Source organism: Delphinapterus leucas, chromosome 19 (assembly GCF_059928025.1).
Source record: "Delphinapterus leucas isolate spDelLeu-1000000601 "Yukka" chromosome 19, BTC_Dleu_Yukka2, whole genome shotgun sequence".
NCBI classification, from domain to species: Eukaryota; Metazoa; Chordata; class Mammalia; order Artiodactyla; family Monodontidae; genus Delphinapterus; species Delphinapterus leucas.
Window position 1 is genome coordinate 41,012,612 of NC_143147.1, and position 18,411 is coordinate 41,031,022.

The 18,411-nt window shown below is 38.3% G+C and overlaps 1 protein-coding gene across 1 annotated transcript in view; it reads left to right on the forward strand.

Moving 5' to 3' along the window:
- GDPD1 (glycerophosphodiester phosphodiesterase domain containing 1) overlaps positions 1-9,680 on the forward strand; it is a 52,750-nt gene extending 43,070 nt beyond the window's left edge. The window contains exons 7-10 of the mRNA XM_022552657.2: positions 2,316-2,449; positions 5,319-5,378; positions 7,147-7,198; positions 7,594-9,680. Coding sequence (XP_022408365.2) covers positions 2,316-2,449; positions 5,319-5,378; positions 7,147-7,198; positions 7,594-7,716 — 369 coding nt within the window. The 3' untranslated portion in view covers positions 7,717-9,680. The remainder of the gene's footprint in view (positions 1-2,315; positions 2,450-5,318; positions 5,379-7,146; positions 7,199-7,593) is intronic.
- Positions 9,681-18,411: the final 8,731 nt, after the last annotated feature.

The following is an 18,411-nucleotide window of genomic DNA, read 5'->3' on the forward strand; positions in this document are numbered from 1 at the left end:
CGGGGAATGAATTACTGGCACATGCAACAACCTGGATGGTCCTAGAAGGCATTTTGCTTAGTGAAAAAAATTAACCTCAAATGGTTATATGATTACATTTATATAACATTCTCAAGACTACAGACATGAAGAGCAGATTCGTGGCTCCCAGAGGACAGGGACTGGGTGTGGGTGCGAATACAAAGAAGTAGCAGGAGGGAGTTTCTGTGTGGTGATGGAACAGTTCTGTACCTTGATTGTGGTGGAGGTTACACAAATCTATACATGGGTTAAAATTGCATCGAACTATACACATGCACAAATGAGCACAGGTTTTAAAAATGGTGAAAACCGAATAAGGTCTACAGTCTAACTAACAGTAATATATCAATGTCAATTCCTGGTTTTGATACATCTGGCTACATCAAATTTTACCATTTGGGGCAGCTGGGTTAAGGATATACAAGACTCTACTGTATTTTTTTTTTTTTTTTTTTTTTTTTGCGGTATGCGGGCCTCTCACTGTTGTGGCCTCTCCCGTTGCGGAGCACAGGCTCCGGACGCGCAGGCTCAGCGGCCATGGCTCACCGGGCCCAGCCGCTCCGCGGCATGTGGGATCTTCCCGGACAAGGGCACGAACCCGTGTCCCCTGCATCGGCAGGCGGACTCTCAACCACTGCGCCACCAGGGAAGCCCTCTGCTGTATTTTTATAACTTCCTGTGACTCTATAATTATTTCAAAATTAAAAGTAAGTTCACTTTTGGTCCAGAATCACAGAACTTTTCCCTTGATTCACATATTTTTCTAGAAGCCTCTGGCTTTCTGTCATTTTAGAATTTAAAAACTCCAAAATTTTCAGCAGCAATTTTCAAACACCTTAGTAAGAATGTCTCAACAATAATTGTCATTCGTATTATGAACATGCTATATAATTAAGTCATGTATCTTTTACAATTCTTAAAGTATGATTTATGAGAATTTCATATTAGCTCTTTAATTCCCAGATGCTAGAAACTAAAAATATAAAAATAAAAGAAAGTGGGGGACACAGTGGTGCTGGGAAAAATATGTGGCACTTATTCTCATCTAATGACTTTTTATTCACTCATACTTAATGCAGTTGTTTTTATCCTTGGCTGTGTATTGGAATTACCGGAATTGTTTCAAAAAATACTAATGCCTGGGTGCCATTCCAGATATTCTAACTGAATACAGGGACAACCAGTTATTATGCCAGCGGTATGCCAGCATACCGCTCCTAGCCCTCTCCTACCAGTGACCTTGCATGGCTCTCCAGAGGTACCAGTTACTGTTTTTAGTTCTCTGGTTCCAAAGTTGCATAAGTTTTGAGGGTCAGCCCCTAGCCCTATTTCCTCCTATGAGCTCTGTTATTCTTAGTGTGTGAGTTTGCATAAATCAAAGTTTTTTTCAGGGACTTGTATACTGTGTTGCAGCTGGAACACCTGTATATAAATAAACTGAAAATATTACAAAGCAGCGTGTGAACTTAGGAGCAAAAGAAGTCCTCAAACTTATTTACTCCATTTTTAAAAAATAAAGAAGTAGGTAATTTAGAGCTAATATTGAAAATAAATTATGTTTTTGCATGATTTTTTCAATATGTTACTTTTATTCAGAAATATTCAAATTTATTATAATGTTTATTTGTTTTAAAGACAGACATAGGAGGAGCTGGAGGAGGCGGGTATGGGGAGCTGTTTACTGGGTACAGAGTTTCAGTTTTGCAAGATGAAAAGAGTTCACATATATATGAAGCTTGCAGTTGAAGGGTTTGGGAATCTTGATGAACACATTTTGTAATAGAAACTTAGAAGGGTGGTTAGATTCTTGGACTAGTTTACAAAGTCCTATTTACATTTGAAAATATGTATATGTAGCTGAAAGGTGACATATTGTCAACACCATTAATATATATCTATATTCATATCTGTATCATATACTGTTTAAAAATTTATTATATATATGGTTATTGAATATGTAGATGGTTACTGAATATTTTATTTCTTTATCTTGTTCCATTAAACTTGGTATGTTTAATCTCTACTGATAAGGACAAGCAGTAACAGACAGAAATGGTATTGCAAAAGCAGAGAGTAGAGAATAGAGAAACTTGAGTATCAATTAATACTATAGGCCTCCAAGATAGATCCTGAGCCATTTGTCAAGGACTAGTCATTTCTAAGTGTGGTGTGTTAGAAATGGATATTGATAATTCAGGGAGTACTTTTAACAGATGTCAAGATACAGTCTTGGGAAATTTTGAAGGTTGTGAAATAAACCTCTTTATTTGAACAATATTGTTTGTGTCTTTTAGAATTCAGAAATTCCTATACTCTTCAGTTTACAACGTGTTCTGCTCATTCTTGGCCTGTTCTTCACTGGCCTCTTGCCCTTTGTGCCCATTCGAGAACAGTTTTTTGAAATCCCAATGCCTTCTATCATACTGAAGTAAGTGGTTACCCTGTTTTCATCAATTCTCAATTACAGGAAAACTAAGACGAAGACTTGTTGATATCAATGATAAAGAATAGATTGCTCTAGTTATTTCCGTATTTGATATAATTCAGATTCATTCTCTAAAATGAATAATAAAGGTTTTAAAGTATTTACCTGACCCATTTCAGGTAACAATGACTTTCAGTGCCTGTGTACTCAGAAGTCAGGTAAAAAGAATTGAGCTTAATCATTGAAACATCTAATAGCAATTGCCCTCCAACTTCCCTTACTTCCTTCTGCTTGATTGACAACTATACCCAGCTGAAATTCCATTAAGCTCCAAATTCACCACTAGTATTAAATCACCACCACCACCACAACAACAACAATGCAAAAAAACCTCTGGAGATGGGAGAAAGAAAAGGATAGAGTTAGTTTTTATAAAACTAACATATTTATGTAATTCCATATTTATGTAATTTCTCTGCTGGGTATAAAGCCTTGCTTTTCACACACTAATTTACTACAAAGATAAAAATATATAAAACACTTAGCATTGCCTGGCAAATAATAAGCAGTCAATAAATGATAACTTTTATTGTTAAATTATCTTTATCGTCATTATTAGAGAGCTTCATCTCACAATCCCCTACTCTTATAATGTCATTCCTAGCTATACATTTCTAATAATAACCGAGCCATGACAAAGGAATTCAGAGCTTCTGAGATCATTTAAATGTGACTTCACCTGCATGAAAACTCTTTTCATCCCCACAGAACTTCAAAAAAAATCAAGCTGAACATTAGTACATAAGTCATTAGGAAATGTCATTAAGAGAAACAAGTTGATCAGTACCCCTGTACTCAGCATCTATGTTTCATGCTTGTCTTCCAGTTTGAGTTTGTTAGTTATGAGTATGTTTATTTTATCTATTCCCAATCACATTTACTAGCAGTGTTTGTAGCTGTTTCTGAAACAAAACAGCAGAAATCATTCTTGCCTACAAACAAACCATTTTTGTTTGTTAGATTAAAATAATTCCTAACCATTTATTCCTAAAGCACTTAGCTTTCCTCTGGTCCAGAGTGTACTGTTGTACTCTCTAGATCATCTCCACGTGTTCCTTTCAGAAGCAAATATTATTAAAAAATAGACATATGAACAAACTTCATAGAATTAATTTTTCTCTCTAAAAAATGATTATGGATTAAGACACTGGTAGGATATTATGTGTTTGTATATTTTATTATTATTATTTTTAAAAATTTATTTTTGGCTGCGTTGGGTCTTCGTTGCTGTGCGCAGGCTTTCTCTAGTTTCGGCAAGCAGGGGCTACTCTTCGTTGCGGTGTGCGGACTTCTCATTGCGGTGGCTTCTCTTGTTGCGGAGCACAAGTCCTAGAGCGCGTGGGCTTCAGTAGTTGTGGCTCGGGGGCTCGGTAGTTGTGGCTCGCAGTTCTAGAGCACAGGCTCAGTAGTTGTGGTTCACGGACTTAGTTGCTCCACAGCATGTGGGATCTTCCTGGACCAGGGATAGAGCCCGTGTTCCCTGCATTGGCAGGCAGATTCTTAACCACTGCGCCACCAAGGAAGTCCCTATTATTTTTTTTAATGAAAGACGGTACTTCCTAAGACAACATAATCATTTGTTGTCAATAACTAGTATTTTGAGTTATTAAATTCTTGGGATTCCTGAAATTGCAATCAGGACCTTCTACCTGGGCTAGAGTTAGTGGGAAAAGAGGAGTTTATTTAGAGAGCTTCAAATTAAAACTGAATTCAGAGAAAAAGACAAAAAATGAATTTAGTGGGCTTCCCTGGTGGCGCAGTGGTTGAGAGTCTGCCTGCCAATGCAGGGGACATGGGTTCGATCCCTGGCCCAGGAAGATCCCACATGTCGCGGAGCAACTAGGCCCGTGCACCACAGCTGCTGAGCCTGTGCTCTAGAGCCCGTGAGCCACAACTATTAAGCCCATGTGCCACAACTACTGAAGCCTGCGCGCCTAGAGCCTGTGCTCTGCAACAAGAGAAGCCATGACAATGAGAGGCCGCGCACCGCAACGAGGAGTAGCCCCTGCTCGCCGCAACTAGAGAAAGCCTGCGCGCAGCAACGAAGACCCAACCCAGCCAAAAATAAAAATAAATAAATTTATTTTTAAAAAAATGAATTTAGTGCAGATAGGAGTTAGAAACGAAATAAGAAATGAAGATCTGGGGAGAATAAAAATCACTCTGTGCTGTTTAACTTAGAAAGAAGCTGAGGAATCTTTGTAGTAGAGAGACTGACTAATCAGAGATGTCTCTGGACACAACCCAGAGTTAATGACACAGGTGCTGCTCTAAGCATCAAAGAGGTTGAAGAAGGAGCTCAGCTTAGGTCTAAAAGTCATGTATACTCTTTGAGTAGGAGAGATATTTTAAAAGGACAGGGCCTAGGTCTTAAAACATTGAAAGTGAAAGAAAAAAATGCCTTTAGGGTTTTTTTAGTCTCATTTTTACCCCAAATATCTTTTAATCCATAGTAAAGTTTGGTTGTGTGTTTAAATCTACTACATAACAAAATTACAGCAGACAAAGCAAAAGAAAGAGGCTTCACCAGAAAAGAGAAGAGACATGAGTTCTGGGCACCCAGGGTCTCTGGAAAGATAACTTATTAATTTTAACCTTTGAATTGTGGTAGCCAAAAATTAGCTTGAAATCAATGAAAATAGAAAACCCAAATGGGCTTTGTTTGAACTTATTTTTACCCTTTTCCAAATATTTTTTAAACATATACTAAGTGCAGACAAGGCACTCTTTTTGTTTTTGTACTTGTTTTATTTTATCACACTGATACATTCCTGTGTTTCTAATTTATGATTTAAATTTTATTTTGCCTCAGGCTAAAAGAACCACACACCATGTCCAGAAGTCAAAAGTTTCTCATCTGGCTTTCTGATATGTAAGAATTTTAGTTTCTTGATATACAAATTATTGTTTTAACTCTATTAAATACGATGCTTATAATTTAGAGCAGGCTTTCTACATGTAATTTGTAACAGGGATGTGTTGAACATCTACTATACAAATGGATGATGTACGAATCATTTAGAACTAGCTTAATTGCTAGTCACAAAACCTTAAGAAGAATTGAGAGATAATCTCATCAAACTCAGGAGAAAACTGAGCACCCACCTACCCGATGTTAGATGATTTACAGTGCTTGGCGTTATGTAGCTGGTTAGTAGCAGAGCCGGGATATATACCCATCCCCTCTACTTAGTCACTAAGTAGAGGGGATGGGTATATATCCCGGCTCTGCTACTATATATCCACGAGCCTGCAGTCAAAAATACAGTGAAAAGAAGTGTGTATAGCAATGCAATATATGTAAGAGTATATATTGACTAATGGCACATCTCTCAGGAAAATCTGCAGCGAGACTTAACAGCAAAAAGGAAGCCCTGTCTATATGGTGGGCATCTACTTTAGATAAAATGCATTAAATTCTAAGACATGTTGAGTTTAATGTTAGGTAAAACCCACAAAGTTATTGTGCTATACTTTGCTTTAAAGTGGAACCTTGAATGCTTAAGTAATAGTCATAAATCACAACCTTTTATCACTAGCTCCTCTTTCAGAGTTGGAAAACTAGTTGTATCTTTTCTCTGTGCCACAGGGTTTCTTCTTTTCTGCTGTATTCCTGATTTAATTTCTAGTTTTTAAGGATGCATTTTTAATTGGTGTTAAATGCATATGATTTTTAGTTTCTGTTACTTAATCATTCTAATAGACATAAACAGAATAGAAATAGTATGTGTAGCTTTTCAGTACAGTAAGTTCCCATCTTGCTCAAGTGATTTGTATTCTAAAAGTTCATTTTTAAGTTAGTTATTTGGAACTGAAAAAAAATGCTTTTTTTTCTCCTATATAAAGGATAGTGTAATTAATGGACATTAGGTTTCTTTTTTTTAATATACATTTATTTATTTATTTATTTTGGCCGTGTTGTGTGTTTGTTGCTGCACGGGGGCTTTCTGTAGTTGTGGTGAGCGGGGGCTACTCTTAGTTGTGGTGGGTGGGCTTCTCATTGTGGTGGCTTCTCTTGTTGCAGAGCACGGGCTCTAGGAATGCAGGCTCCAGTAGTTGTGGCATGCAGGCTCAGTAGTTGTGGCGCATGGGCTTAGTTGCTCCGCGACATGTGGGATCTTCCCAGACCAGGGCTCAAACCCGTGTCCCCTGCATTGGCAGGCGGATTCTTAACCACTGCGCCACCAGGGAAGTCCTGGACATTAAGTTTCTAAGATAGCTCACAAAAGACTAATTCATTTTGTAAATGGACTGTGATGTTATAGAATTTGACCCAAGTTCACTGCTTTATTTTAACTTGGAAAGTTAGGGACACCGACTTCCCAGTTATTTCTCACTCTCATTATGGTGCCAGCAAGGAAAGTGAGGAAGCCCCTTATGCACTGAGCTGCTTCAATAAGAATACATCTCCTGGGGATCTAATGGCAGCAAGGAGTAGAAAGGAGTTTCAGCAGTTAAGATACAAATGCATCCACAGTAGCTATTATTGCTTGAGGCCGTTGGTTATATTGCCAAAACGTTGGGATTAAGTTCAACTAGGAATTATAAACTTTAAATTGACTAAGTTAGGACTGAAGACTAATTTTAGTGCTCCTTTAGGGCTAAGGAGTACCTAAATCTGTTGTGCTTTTCTTTTCTAGTCTACTAATGAGAAAAGCTTTGTTCGACCACCTCACTGCCCGAGGCATTCAGGTAAGTTTTTGGAATGATGCATTTTAGAAACAGCATAGTTTAGCAGTTTAACACAAGTTTAAGGGGCAGGAACTTTTAACTGACTTACTATGGTCCTGACTCTGCTTCTGCTGCTTTACTGGTTCTCATATGAAGACCTTAAGCTCTGCCTTACAGTTAACAAGAAAGTATTGGCGTTTCAGAATTCACCTATGTATTGGTGAGAATAGCTGAAGCCGAGAGGTGGGACGGTCATATTTAATGAGCAAAGTGGAATTTGTTTAAAGGGCTCAACGATTTCTTAAAATTGCAGGTTATTTTTAAGTGTGCTGAGATTGTAGTGGATAAATGCTACCATAAAAATAATTTTCTATTTTAACATTTCTCCTCATATTTCTCATGTTTCTAATTTTCAGGTGTATGTTTGGGTATTAAATGAAGAGCAGGAATACAAAAGAGCTTTTGATTTGGGAGCAACTGGGGTGATGACAGACTATCCAACAAAACTTAAGGATTTTTTACATAATTTTTCAGAATAGAAAAGGAGGTACTCAGAAGCATTCAAAGAAAACATGAAAAGACTTAAGAAAAAAAATTGTTATTATTTCCCTAAGCCATTTCTGGAATGGTAAAAGGTTTAATCAGTTAAGTGTTTATTACCTCATTTTTAAGCCTGTCTGAGAATGTAGAAACTATATATTGTATATCTATTTTAAACAATATTGCATATTTTACATTTGTAAATAGTTTGTTTAGAAAGAAAACTGGTTATGAGATGTAAGTAGAAGATTATCGATCAAGATTTCTGTATATGATGCAGTATTCTACTATTATAAGTAATTCTGAAATCAAAGACTATTGGATAAATTTGACATTAGTCTTCACTGGAATAAGATCAACTAATTAGTAAGACAGAATTATTGAAGGCCATTACAGCTATCCGAGTTGTCTTCTTATTTCTAGGTACATCTTAGTTAAAGGGGGAAAATACAGTGAAAGGAGAGCTCGGAAATCAGTGATGTAATTATCTGAGAAGTTGAACATTGTTAGCAGAAAGCAGGCTCAAAGAAATAACTGAAAGTTTATTATATGATCAGAAATAAAATCTGTAGACTAAATTCGAATTTCTTGGTTGTGGTTGTCAATAGGGACATTCTATTTGGAATCTTTTTCAGGTATGTAACAAAGCTACTGTGTCTTTTTTTTTTTTTGTAAACATTAAAATTGGACTTAATTGTAAATTAAGACAAGATGCAAATAGTCACATTTTTGTTTCCTCTAACGAAATGTACATTTTCCATTGTTGGCAATGACTAACTGTCTGGACCTACATCTAGATTTTAAATAACATCTTGAATCCTAACAATCATATGAAACTGACGAAAGTGCGTATCACTGTGTCTAAAACTTATAGTATAAGCCACCTCCTCCTGATCTTTAAGAACCTATTCTTCTGAGTATTAGTGGAAACAGAATTTCTCAAAGCATTAGGCGTCACTTTCTCAGATTTTCTGACGTGACTTCATGTAAATCTGTTTCTAATCTTTCTGACTTATTTTCGTTATCTCTCTGGGAGTTAAGTATCATCTGGAACATTTGAAGTTTGCCAGCTAACAGCTACAAAGGATGATCATACTCTCCCACCTGGATGACATAAATGACATTTGTTTTTTTGTTTAAACTGAAATAAAATTTTCAGAAACAAAATAAGGGTTCTTCATTGGTGGTGTTTTTGTTTTGCAGTCATAATTCCAAATATGCTTTATAATTTTTTTTCAGAATTTAATGAGATGGTAAATTGATAGTGTAACTAAATACACCTGAGACTTCTCTCTAGTGTAAGGAAAATAAAATATAGAAACGCTTTTATGGTAAAGAAATTGCTGCTTGGTATTTGAGTAAATAACTTGGGCAGGTAATCCATTAAATCCATCATTTTCACTTTCGCTTATAGTAATTTATGATTATAGTTGCTAGAGATCTTTTTGATCATCTTTGATATAATTCTTTTTGCAATTTCCCCTTTCCAACTTTTGCTTTGTTATGATTCAGTTATGATGCAGTTCATATTATAGGGCAAGCATATATTTTGTGTCAATCAGTAGAAGATAAAGTACCCAGCATGGTAAAGATGTTTAGAAAGTCATGTTTTAAAAGTTTGATGATTTTATAGTCAAGGTGACTTCAATTCATTTAATAAAAGTATAGTATCTATAACAAGAGAGTTATCAGATAACATCTGAATATTGCTTTTCTGATGGGGCATCATGTTTTAAAAGAGGTTAGATACCCTTTCATTTTGAGAGAGATATTGCTAGGCATTGCCAAAAGATGGGATTAGACCCTTTGCCTGGGATGAAGCTGGCACTAGATTTGACAGACCCAGGGACTTCCCTGGTGGTCCAGTTGTTAAGACTCTGCACTCCTAAAATGCAGGGGGCACGGGTTCAGTCCCTGGGTGGGGAACTAAGATCCCCACAAGCCATGAGGTGTGGCCTAAAAAAAAAAAAAAAAAGATTTGACAGACCTATAGTCCAGCATGCCAGTAGAATCCTAAATACATGGCAGTGGACAGCAGTTACAGGTAGGTATTTCAGTAGGCAATTGGCCTGAGGGAATTTTCTTTTCTTTTCTTTTTAGTTTTTATTTTTTTGTGGTACACAGGCCTCTCACTGCTGTGGCCTCTCCCGTTGTGGAGCACAGGCTCCAGACGCTCAGGTTCAGTGGCCATGGCTCACGGGCCCAGCCGCTCCGCGGCATGTGGGATCTTCCTGGACCGGGGCACGAACCCGTGTTCCCTGCATCGGCAGGTGAACTCTCAACCACTGCGCCACCAGGGAAGCCCGGGAATTTTATTTTCTTACTATCTTTTTTTTTTTTTTTTTTTTTTTTTGGCCGTGTTGCGTGGCATGCGGGATCTTCCCCAACCAGGGACTGAAACTGTGTCCCCTGCGTTGGGAGCGTGGAGTCATAACCACTGGACCACCCGGGAAGTCCTGCCGGAATTTGTGAATTTTAACTTGAAGTAGTAAGAGTTTCTCTATAGGACTAGGGTCCGAGGCATGTTACCAAGGCAAAATAGGACACAAGTTACAAGAACTAGGACCCAGATCTTGGAAAGAAGCTCATTTAATAGAACCGAAAAACAGTGATAACACGGGACTAATTACAGTAGTAAGTTGACACTGAGTCCCAGAGCTGTTCAACCGCTCATTTCTGGCCAGGACTTGTTCTAGAAATTGGGGTGTGGCCCTGGCTACAGGTGGGCATCTAGTAGCCCAACTGTGGAGAAAGAATGGCTGCAGTGGGGTAGGAAAAGAGAACGTAAAACATAAATCATCGTATGTTCAAGTATGGGAAATCATTGACACAAAATACAATGTGAACGATTCTGCTTAGAGCTGTGCAACATGGTGGGCCTGAAAAGGTTTTAAAAAAATATATCAAGAGAGAATCTGCCATAGATAAAAAAAAAAAGTTTCCTTTCCAATTAAGGAAAGCCATGAATGCCAGGTTGAAGAGTTTGTTCTGAATCAAAAGTCATGTGTCAAGTAGGTGGCTAAACTTGAGATGTTAAAAACAAGAACTGAAACTGCCAGACAATAATATATCATAATCATTTCAGTGCCAAAGGGAAGATGTAAATAGCAGTCAGAGACCAGGCACCAAAACGAGATCAGGACCAAAGTGGTCAGATCAAAGAGTCAAAGAGATCAGAACGCTGGGAGCATACCGACACAATTCATAAAGCCACTAGCGATGTTTATCTTTTTCTGCCTTTTTTGTATAACACTGACAAACTATTGTTTGGAAAGTTGGATCATCCTATAAGCTGAAATAAGGATATAAGCCTAGACCAGAGAATAGTCCAGAAACCAGGTCAGAAGGCTATACAGATCCAATTAACATTAGATTGCATAAAAATTAATTTGGCAACAGTCTACAAGATGGGAACTCTTGCAGCAATCCAGGAATGAAGTAATACGTGTCCAGATGAAAGCAGGGGCAATATAAGTAGGGAAACAATGAATCTAAGCGTCTCTGTAACGGAAAAATTAATAAGTGACTAGATGAGCTTAAAAGGAGAAGAGAAAGTTCACTACTAACTCCAAAGCTGCAGGAAATGGGGAACTTGGAGAGGGGTCCAGTTTGGTGGTAAAAATAATGTATATGGGTACTCTTTGAAATGACAGAAAGGTGTTCGAGTTTAGGTATATTAGCCCTAGGATGAAAGGATAGATCTGGAAGAATAGATTTAGGAGTTTTGTGTACTTTATAGGTATTGTGAAGCTAGCACTTCATTTTTTAGCATAAATTTCAGCTGTTTTTATTTTATTTACTTTTTAATGTTTATGTTTTTAATTTATTTTTTTTTATGTATTTATTTTATTTTTGGTTGCGTTGGGTCTTCGTTGCTGTGTGTGGGCTTTCTCTAGTTGTGTTGAGCAGGGGCTACTCTTCGTTGTGGTGAGTGGGCTTTTCATTGCGGTGGCTTCTCCCATTGCGGAGCACGGGCTCTAGAGCTCAGGCTCAGTAGTTGTGGCACAGGGTCTTAGATACTCTGTGGCATGTGGGATCTTCCTGGACCAGGGATCAAACCCATGTCCCCTGCATTGGCAGGCGGATTCTTAACCACTGAGCCACCAGGGAAGTCCCAAAGCTAGCACTTTAAAGGTGATATTAGTTCCTTCTCAGTATTCTACTTGCAATTTGAACAGGTTGCTATGCCACCAGATGCCTACGTTGTGAATAGCATGCTTCATACCACAGTGAGACTGAATGATAACATTTTTCCCCACTCATTTATGCCCTCTTCTTTCAAAAGTAGAGAAGTCTATTTAAAAAAGGCATAATTTTAACTCATTGCTTATGAAAATAATACAAATACATTGGTCTTGTTTGCCCACTAGTTTTTGTTTTTTTGTTTTTTTTTGCAGTACGCAGGCCTCTCACTATTGTGGCCTCTCGCGTTGCGGAGCACAGGCTCCAGACGTGCAGGCCCAGCGGCCATGGCTCACGGGCCCAGGCATGTGGGATCTTCCCGGACCAGGGCACGAACCCGTGTCCCCTGCATCGGCAGGCGGACTCCCAACCACTGCGCCACCAGGGAAGCCCCATTGCCCACTAGTTTTAAATTTTAGTTCCTTGAAGCCCCAAGATGGGGCCTAGGCAGCTTCTGCTGGGTGAGTTGGGATGGTTATGCTAAGAGGGGGCTGAGCAGGTATAGCTGGGTGTTACCCCTTCCCAGTTGACAAGCGCTGCTTCACTTTTTTCTGTTTCATATGTGAGTTCCACATAAAGTTTGACTTAAAAAAGGAGTTTTCTGCAAAAAAATTTTTTCTTTGCTTCTGTAATCTTTGATCAAAGACCTTTTCCCCCTTCAGCCTTGAGTAGAACCTCTCTTTCTTCCTTCCTTCCTAACTCACTCTAAGCCTTTTTCATTCAGTCAGTTCCTCAAGGGTTTATGGTCCTTTCTGGTCAAAAACTTTTCAAGAACAATGAGTTGGGGATATGAACAGGTAATCCACAAATATAAAAAGTCAACAATCAAAAAATGTTTCACCTCACTAGTAAAGACCTATAAATTCAAACAACGTTGAGTGAGATACCAATTTCTAACTTAGAAGGGCAAGAGTGAAAGCATTGGTGAGAGGCATGGGGAAACAGGCACTCATGAACTGTTGGTGGGAATATAAATTGGCAGGACACTTTGAGGATTAATTTGACAGTATCTTTAAATATATCCTTTCACTCTGAAGTTCCAGTGCTAGGAATAATATCCTAAGAAAATAGCAGGACAAGTACCCAAAGGTACATATGCATAGTGAAAAGTTAGAAACAATCTAAGTATGCAACATGAAGGAACTGGTTACACAAATTATGATAAATCCAAACAATGATATTATTAAAATATTAATGTTCTGTGTGTACTGATGTGAGATATTATTAAGTAAAAAGACTAAACCATAAGACCATATACTCTATAATCAAAAAATATTTATACATATTCATTTAAAAAGTGAATGATAGCTACCAAAGTGTTAGTTGTGGTTTTTATGATGATGGAATTATGAGTGACTTATTTTTACTTGTGTATGTTTTCTAATTTTTCTACAATTAATAGAGATCAATTATTTTTAAAAGAATTTAAAAATAAAAGCCTTTCTAGCTACCACAGATTTGTTAGGTGTCCAGAGCCTTAGCAGGTGACTTTTTTCCAAATTCTTGAGAAGAGAAACCTTTAACTGCCAACTTGGAGTTGACCAAAGAATCCAGCTTTTCTGCTTAACCACTTCTTTCCAACAAATCAGGAAAGAGGGATTATGGCTTTGCTTTGGATATGATCCAGAAATTATCTGGACATTTTTAAAAAGTTCATAATTCCAGGGACTTCCCTGGTGGTGCAGTGGTTAAGAATCCACCTGCCAACGCAGGGGACACGGGTTTGAGCCCTGGTCCGGGAAGATCCCACCTGCCATGGAGCAACTAAGCCCGTGCGCCACAACTACTGAGCCTGCACTCTAGAGCCCGCGAGCCACAACTACTGAGCTTGCATGCCACAACTACTGAAGCCCACGCGCCTAGAGCCCGTGCTCTGCAACAAGAGAACCTACTGCAACGAGAAGCCCGCACATCACATCTGGAGTAGCTCCCGCTCGCCGCAACTAGGGAAAGCCCGCGTGCAGCAACAAAGACCCAATGCAACCAAAAATAAATAAATAAAATAAATAAAATAATTTTTAAAAATTCATAACTCCACAACTCAAAGACATTTACTTTTTATTAATTTTTTGCTCTATTTTCTTCTATCTTTTTACAGTGCATAGTTTTTGGGGTTTCTACATGGTAATGATTACACTGTTATACGTACTTTTACATTTTGGGTTTTTTTCCACTTAATATTACATGAACAGTTTCCCATGTTATAAATTCTTTTAAAAAGGTAGAATGCTATTTAACCGAGTAGATGTGCCATGATTTACTGAACTATTTCCCTTCATTAGAAATTTGTTTCCTATTATTCATTATTATAAATAATGCTGTGATGAACATTCTTATGTATACCTCACCCCCTTATACCCAGTCATGAAATCCTAGATATCAAATCTATTTATTGATATTTCTTTTCAACCCCACTGCCACCATCTAGTACAAGCTACCATCATATATAGACTGGAACAATACAACTGCCTTCTTTTTTCTAAATTTAATGTAATTTATTTTGAATAGGTAATATACTCACTGGTTCATAGAGTACAAAAGGATATACGGTGAAATTTCTCTTTCCCATTCCTATCCTCCAATCACTGAATTCCCTCTCTGGAGGAAGTAGGAAATCAGTATGATCACATATTTATGCAGTGCGTATTTATTGAGCACCTCCTGTAGGTCAGTCACTTATTAGACCTGGAGGTATAATGGTAAGCCAGATAGACATCGTATATAGACTCATGGATCTTACATTCAGTTTGAGAATACAAACAAAAAAAGTGAACAAATGTTAATTTCAAGTTGAAGCAAATATTATAGACATAAACAAGGGACTGAGCTAAGGAAGAACAAAGTCAAGCTTATTCTAGGTAAAATGGTCAAGTTAGGCCTCTTTGAGGAGGTGGCATTTATACTGAGATCTAAAGCAAGAGGAATGAACCAACCAAAGAATAGGAGGAAGAGCACTCTAAGCAGATGGAAGAGCTTATGCAAAGGCCCTGAGGCAAGAAAGAGCTTGGTGGGTACTAAGAATAAAAAGAAGAGGTGGGGCTTTCCTGGTGGTCCAGTGGTTAAGATTCGGCACTTCCAAGACAGGGGGCACAGGTTCGATCCCTGGTTGGGGGACTAGGATCCCACATGCCGCCAGGGGCGGCCAAAAAATAAAAATTAAAAAAAAAGAGGAGCGGGATGTAACATAGTGAGGAGCTTAGCTATTCATGGGAAGAAGGACACTTACTCCATTGTAAATGAAAAAAATCAAGGTACAAATAAAAGCAGGGCTTTGTTCTTTGTTGGTGGGAAGATTAGAGTTTTCATCCAATGGTTTCTAATTTCTCGATGACAGGTGAGACAAGGTCTTTGCTAAAACTGGGAATGGAGAAAGGGGTGCAAAAGTTTGGAGGAAACAGGAGCCTTTCTGTCATATTCACCTTGGGAAGTGGGAATGTGTTCCTGTTAGAGAAACATAGTGGGATTCTTGGGATGTTCTGAGTGCTAATTGGAGGCTTGAGATTCTGCATTTAAAATGAAATGAATTCAGCTGTGATTTATCAAGAGTCAAACCTGTTGATAATTTGAATTAGGAGAGTAAAAAAACTCTTGAATAAAGTGAGTGGGGGAAAAGAGTGAGCAGAGAGTTAAGCCTTAGAATACCTCAAAGGAAACAGAGAATGTGTGCCCTGAGAAGTAGGGAACTAGAGTGTCCTCAACCACATGAAAGAAGAGAATTTAAGAAAGTGGTTATCAGCAGTGTCCCTAATAGGACACTGAGGTCAAGGAAGGCGAGGGCTGGAAAGGATGACTGCATCTGGTTTAAAAGGATTGCAGCTCTATTTACAATAGCCCGGAGATGGAAACAACCTAAGTGCCCATCATTGGATGAATGGATAAAGAAGATGTGGCACATATATACAATGGAATATTACTCAGCCATAAAAAGAAACGAAATTGAGCTATTTGTAATGAGGTGGATAGACCTAGAGTCTGTCATACAGAGTGAAGTAAGTCAGAAAGAGAAAGACAAATACCGTATGCTAACACATATATATGGAATTTAAGAAAAAAAATGTCATGAAGAACCTAGGGGTACGACAGGAATAAAGACACAGACCTACTAGAGAATGGACTTGAGGATATGGGGAGGGGGAAGGGTAAGCTGGGACAAAGCGAGAGAGAGGCATGGACATATATACACTGCCAAACATAAGGTAGATAGCTAGTGGGAAGCAGCCGCATAGCACAGGGAGATCAGCTCAGTGCTTTGTGACCGCCTGGAGGGGTGGGATAGGGAGGGTGGGAGGGAGGGAGACGCAAGAGGGAGGAGATATGGGAACATATGTATATGTATAACTGATTCACTTTGTTATAAAGCAGAAACTAACACACCATTGTAAAGCAATTATACTCCAATAAAGATGTAAAAAAAAAAAAAAGGAGGCCTGCTTAACTGGGGTTTATTTATCCCTATAGTTGATGGAATTGATACCAAACTGCAAGGGGGAAGAGGACTGAATGGTATTAAGTGAGGCTAGTAAAAGTCAGCCACTTATTCTAAGAAACTGGAGAACCAAGACATTTGAAAAGGCAGCAGTATCAAGTGAGTTGTGTCCTAAATGGGGAGGCTTATAAATGTGTGAAAATGTGAAGGAGCTAGTGGAGAGAGACTGGAAATATTGGAGAGAGAAGAATGTGGGCAAAGATCCCTTTCAAGACTGAATAGGTTGTAATTTATCCAACAAATATTTATGAATGCCTGCCAAGCCAGGTGCTTGGGTTACAGATGTATGTAAACCATACAGAACAATTCTTGCCCTCCTTGGTATGTATGGCTTAGTTAGTAGGTAATCGAGAGCTGAGAGAAGAGGAGGAAGCGGTATCTTTCTTTCTTATACTCCAGGGTAGACTGGGGGTGTACAACACTGGCATGTTTTTGCACTTGAAAGAAAATAGAAGAACTAAAGGTAGTGTATTAGTCTGCTCGGGCTGCCATAGCAAAATACCACAGATTGGGAGGCTTAAATGACAGAACTTAATTTTCTCAGTTCTGGAGGCCAGAAGTCCAAGATCGAGGTACCAGGAGGGGTGGTGTCTGGTGAGACCTTTCTTCCTGGCTTGCAGATGGCTCCTTCTTGCTATATCCCCACATGGCCTTTTCTCTATATGCACACAGAGAGGTCTCTGGTGTCTCTTTCTCCTATAAGGCATCAGTCCTATCAGATTAGGGCCCTAGTTTTATGACCTCATTTAATCTTAATTACTTCCTTAAAGGCCCTAATTCCAAATGCAGCCACACCGAGGTTTAGAGCTTCAACATAGGAACTTGGCGGGGGGACACAATTCAGTCCATAACAGGGGGGGATGGGGGGTCAAAGTGGAAGAGCTGGAGATTGGTTACCTGTGAGGGGAGGTGGAGATAGGATGGGTAAATTGAGGAAATCTGAGACAGCTGGAGCAGGAAGCACTTGTAGCTGACCATGGAGGGGCTAAAATAGGAAATCTAGTGTGGCCTGGAATTGTCAGAGAGGAGGTGCTGTGTATTTCTTAGTTTCCTAGGATACCTACTTGGAGATTTACATAGATAGATGATACCAAACAAGCCCATAGGTTGTTAGAGAAGGAGAAAAAAAAAAAAACCCAAACGCCTTTTCAAACGTTTAAATTCAAATTAAGCTTCAAGTGTCAGTGGGTTCAAAAGTTTTGGTATTGCTGAATAATGGTAATATGTTACATTTATATAGCTATTTCGATTTTATTCACTTTTACATACATTCTCATGTGTTTCTCACAAAAACCTGGTAGAGCAGTTGATATTATCACATCCCCGTTTTTTAGATGAAACTAAAATTGGGGGAATTTATAAGGTCACCAGGCTAGAATTGGTGTGATTGGGTCTTCTTAACTTTTACACTCACTCTGATTTTTCTAACTTGTCTTCAATTCACTATTCAGTGCTGAGAGAAATATCAAAAACCAGGTAGAAGGGGAGGTCATAATGTGATCCTATGAAAAGTAAAATTTCCAAATAAAAGCTACAGAAGAGAAAATTCCCACATGTCAAATGTATGTTCTGTTCTCTGACATGACAATTTTTTTTTAATTGGAGTATAGTTGATTTAAAATGTTGTGTTACTTTCTGCTGTACAACAAAGTGAATCAGTTATACATATACATATATGTACTCTTTTTTAGATTCTTTTCCCATATAGGTCATTACAGAGTATTGAGAAGAGTTCCCTGTGCTATACAGTAGATCCTTATTAGTTATCTGTTTTATATATAGTAGTGTTACTTAAACAATGTTGACAGCACAGTGGAGATGGGAATCAATGGTTGATATTCCATCACTAACCGAAACCGTTAAACGTGGAAGTAAATGGAAAACTACCACCACTTTTCTGAGAAATTCAGAAATCTCAGATAAAAACAAAAACTAATATTAAACATTTGTGAAACTAACACCCAGAATTGACATTATATTTTATTTTATATGCTTTAGTTATTTCTAACAGAAGAAATAAAACCTT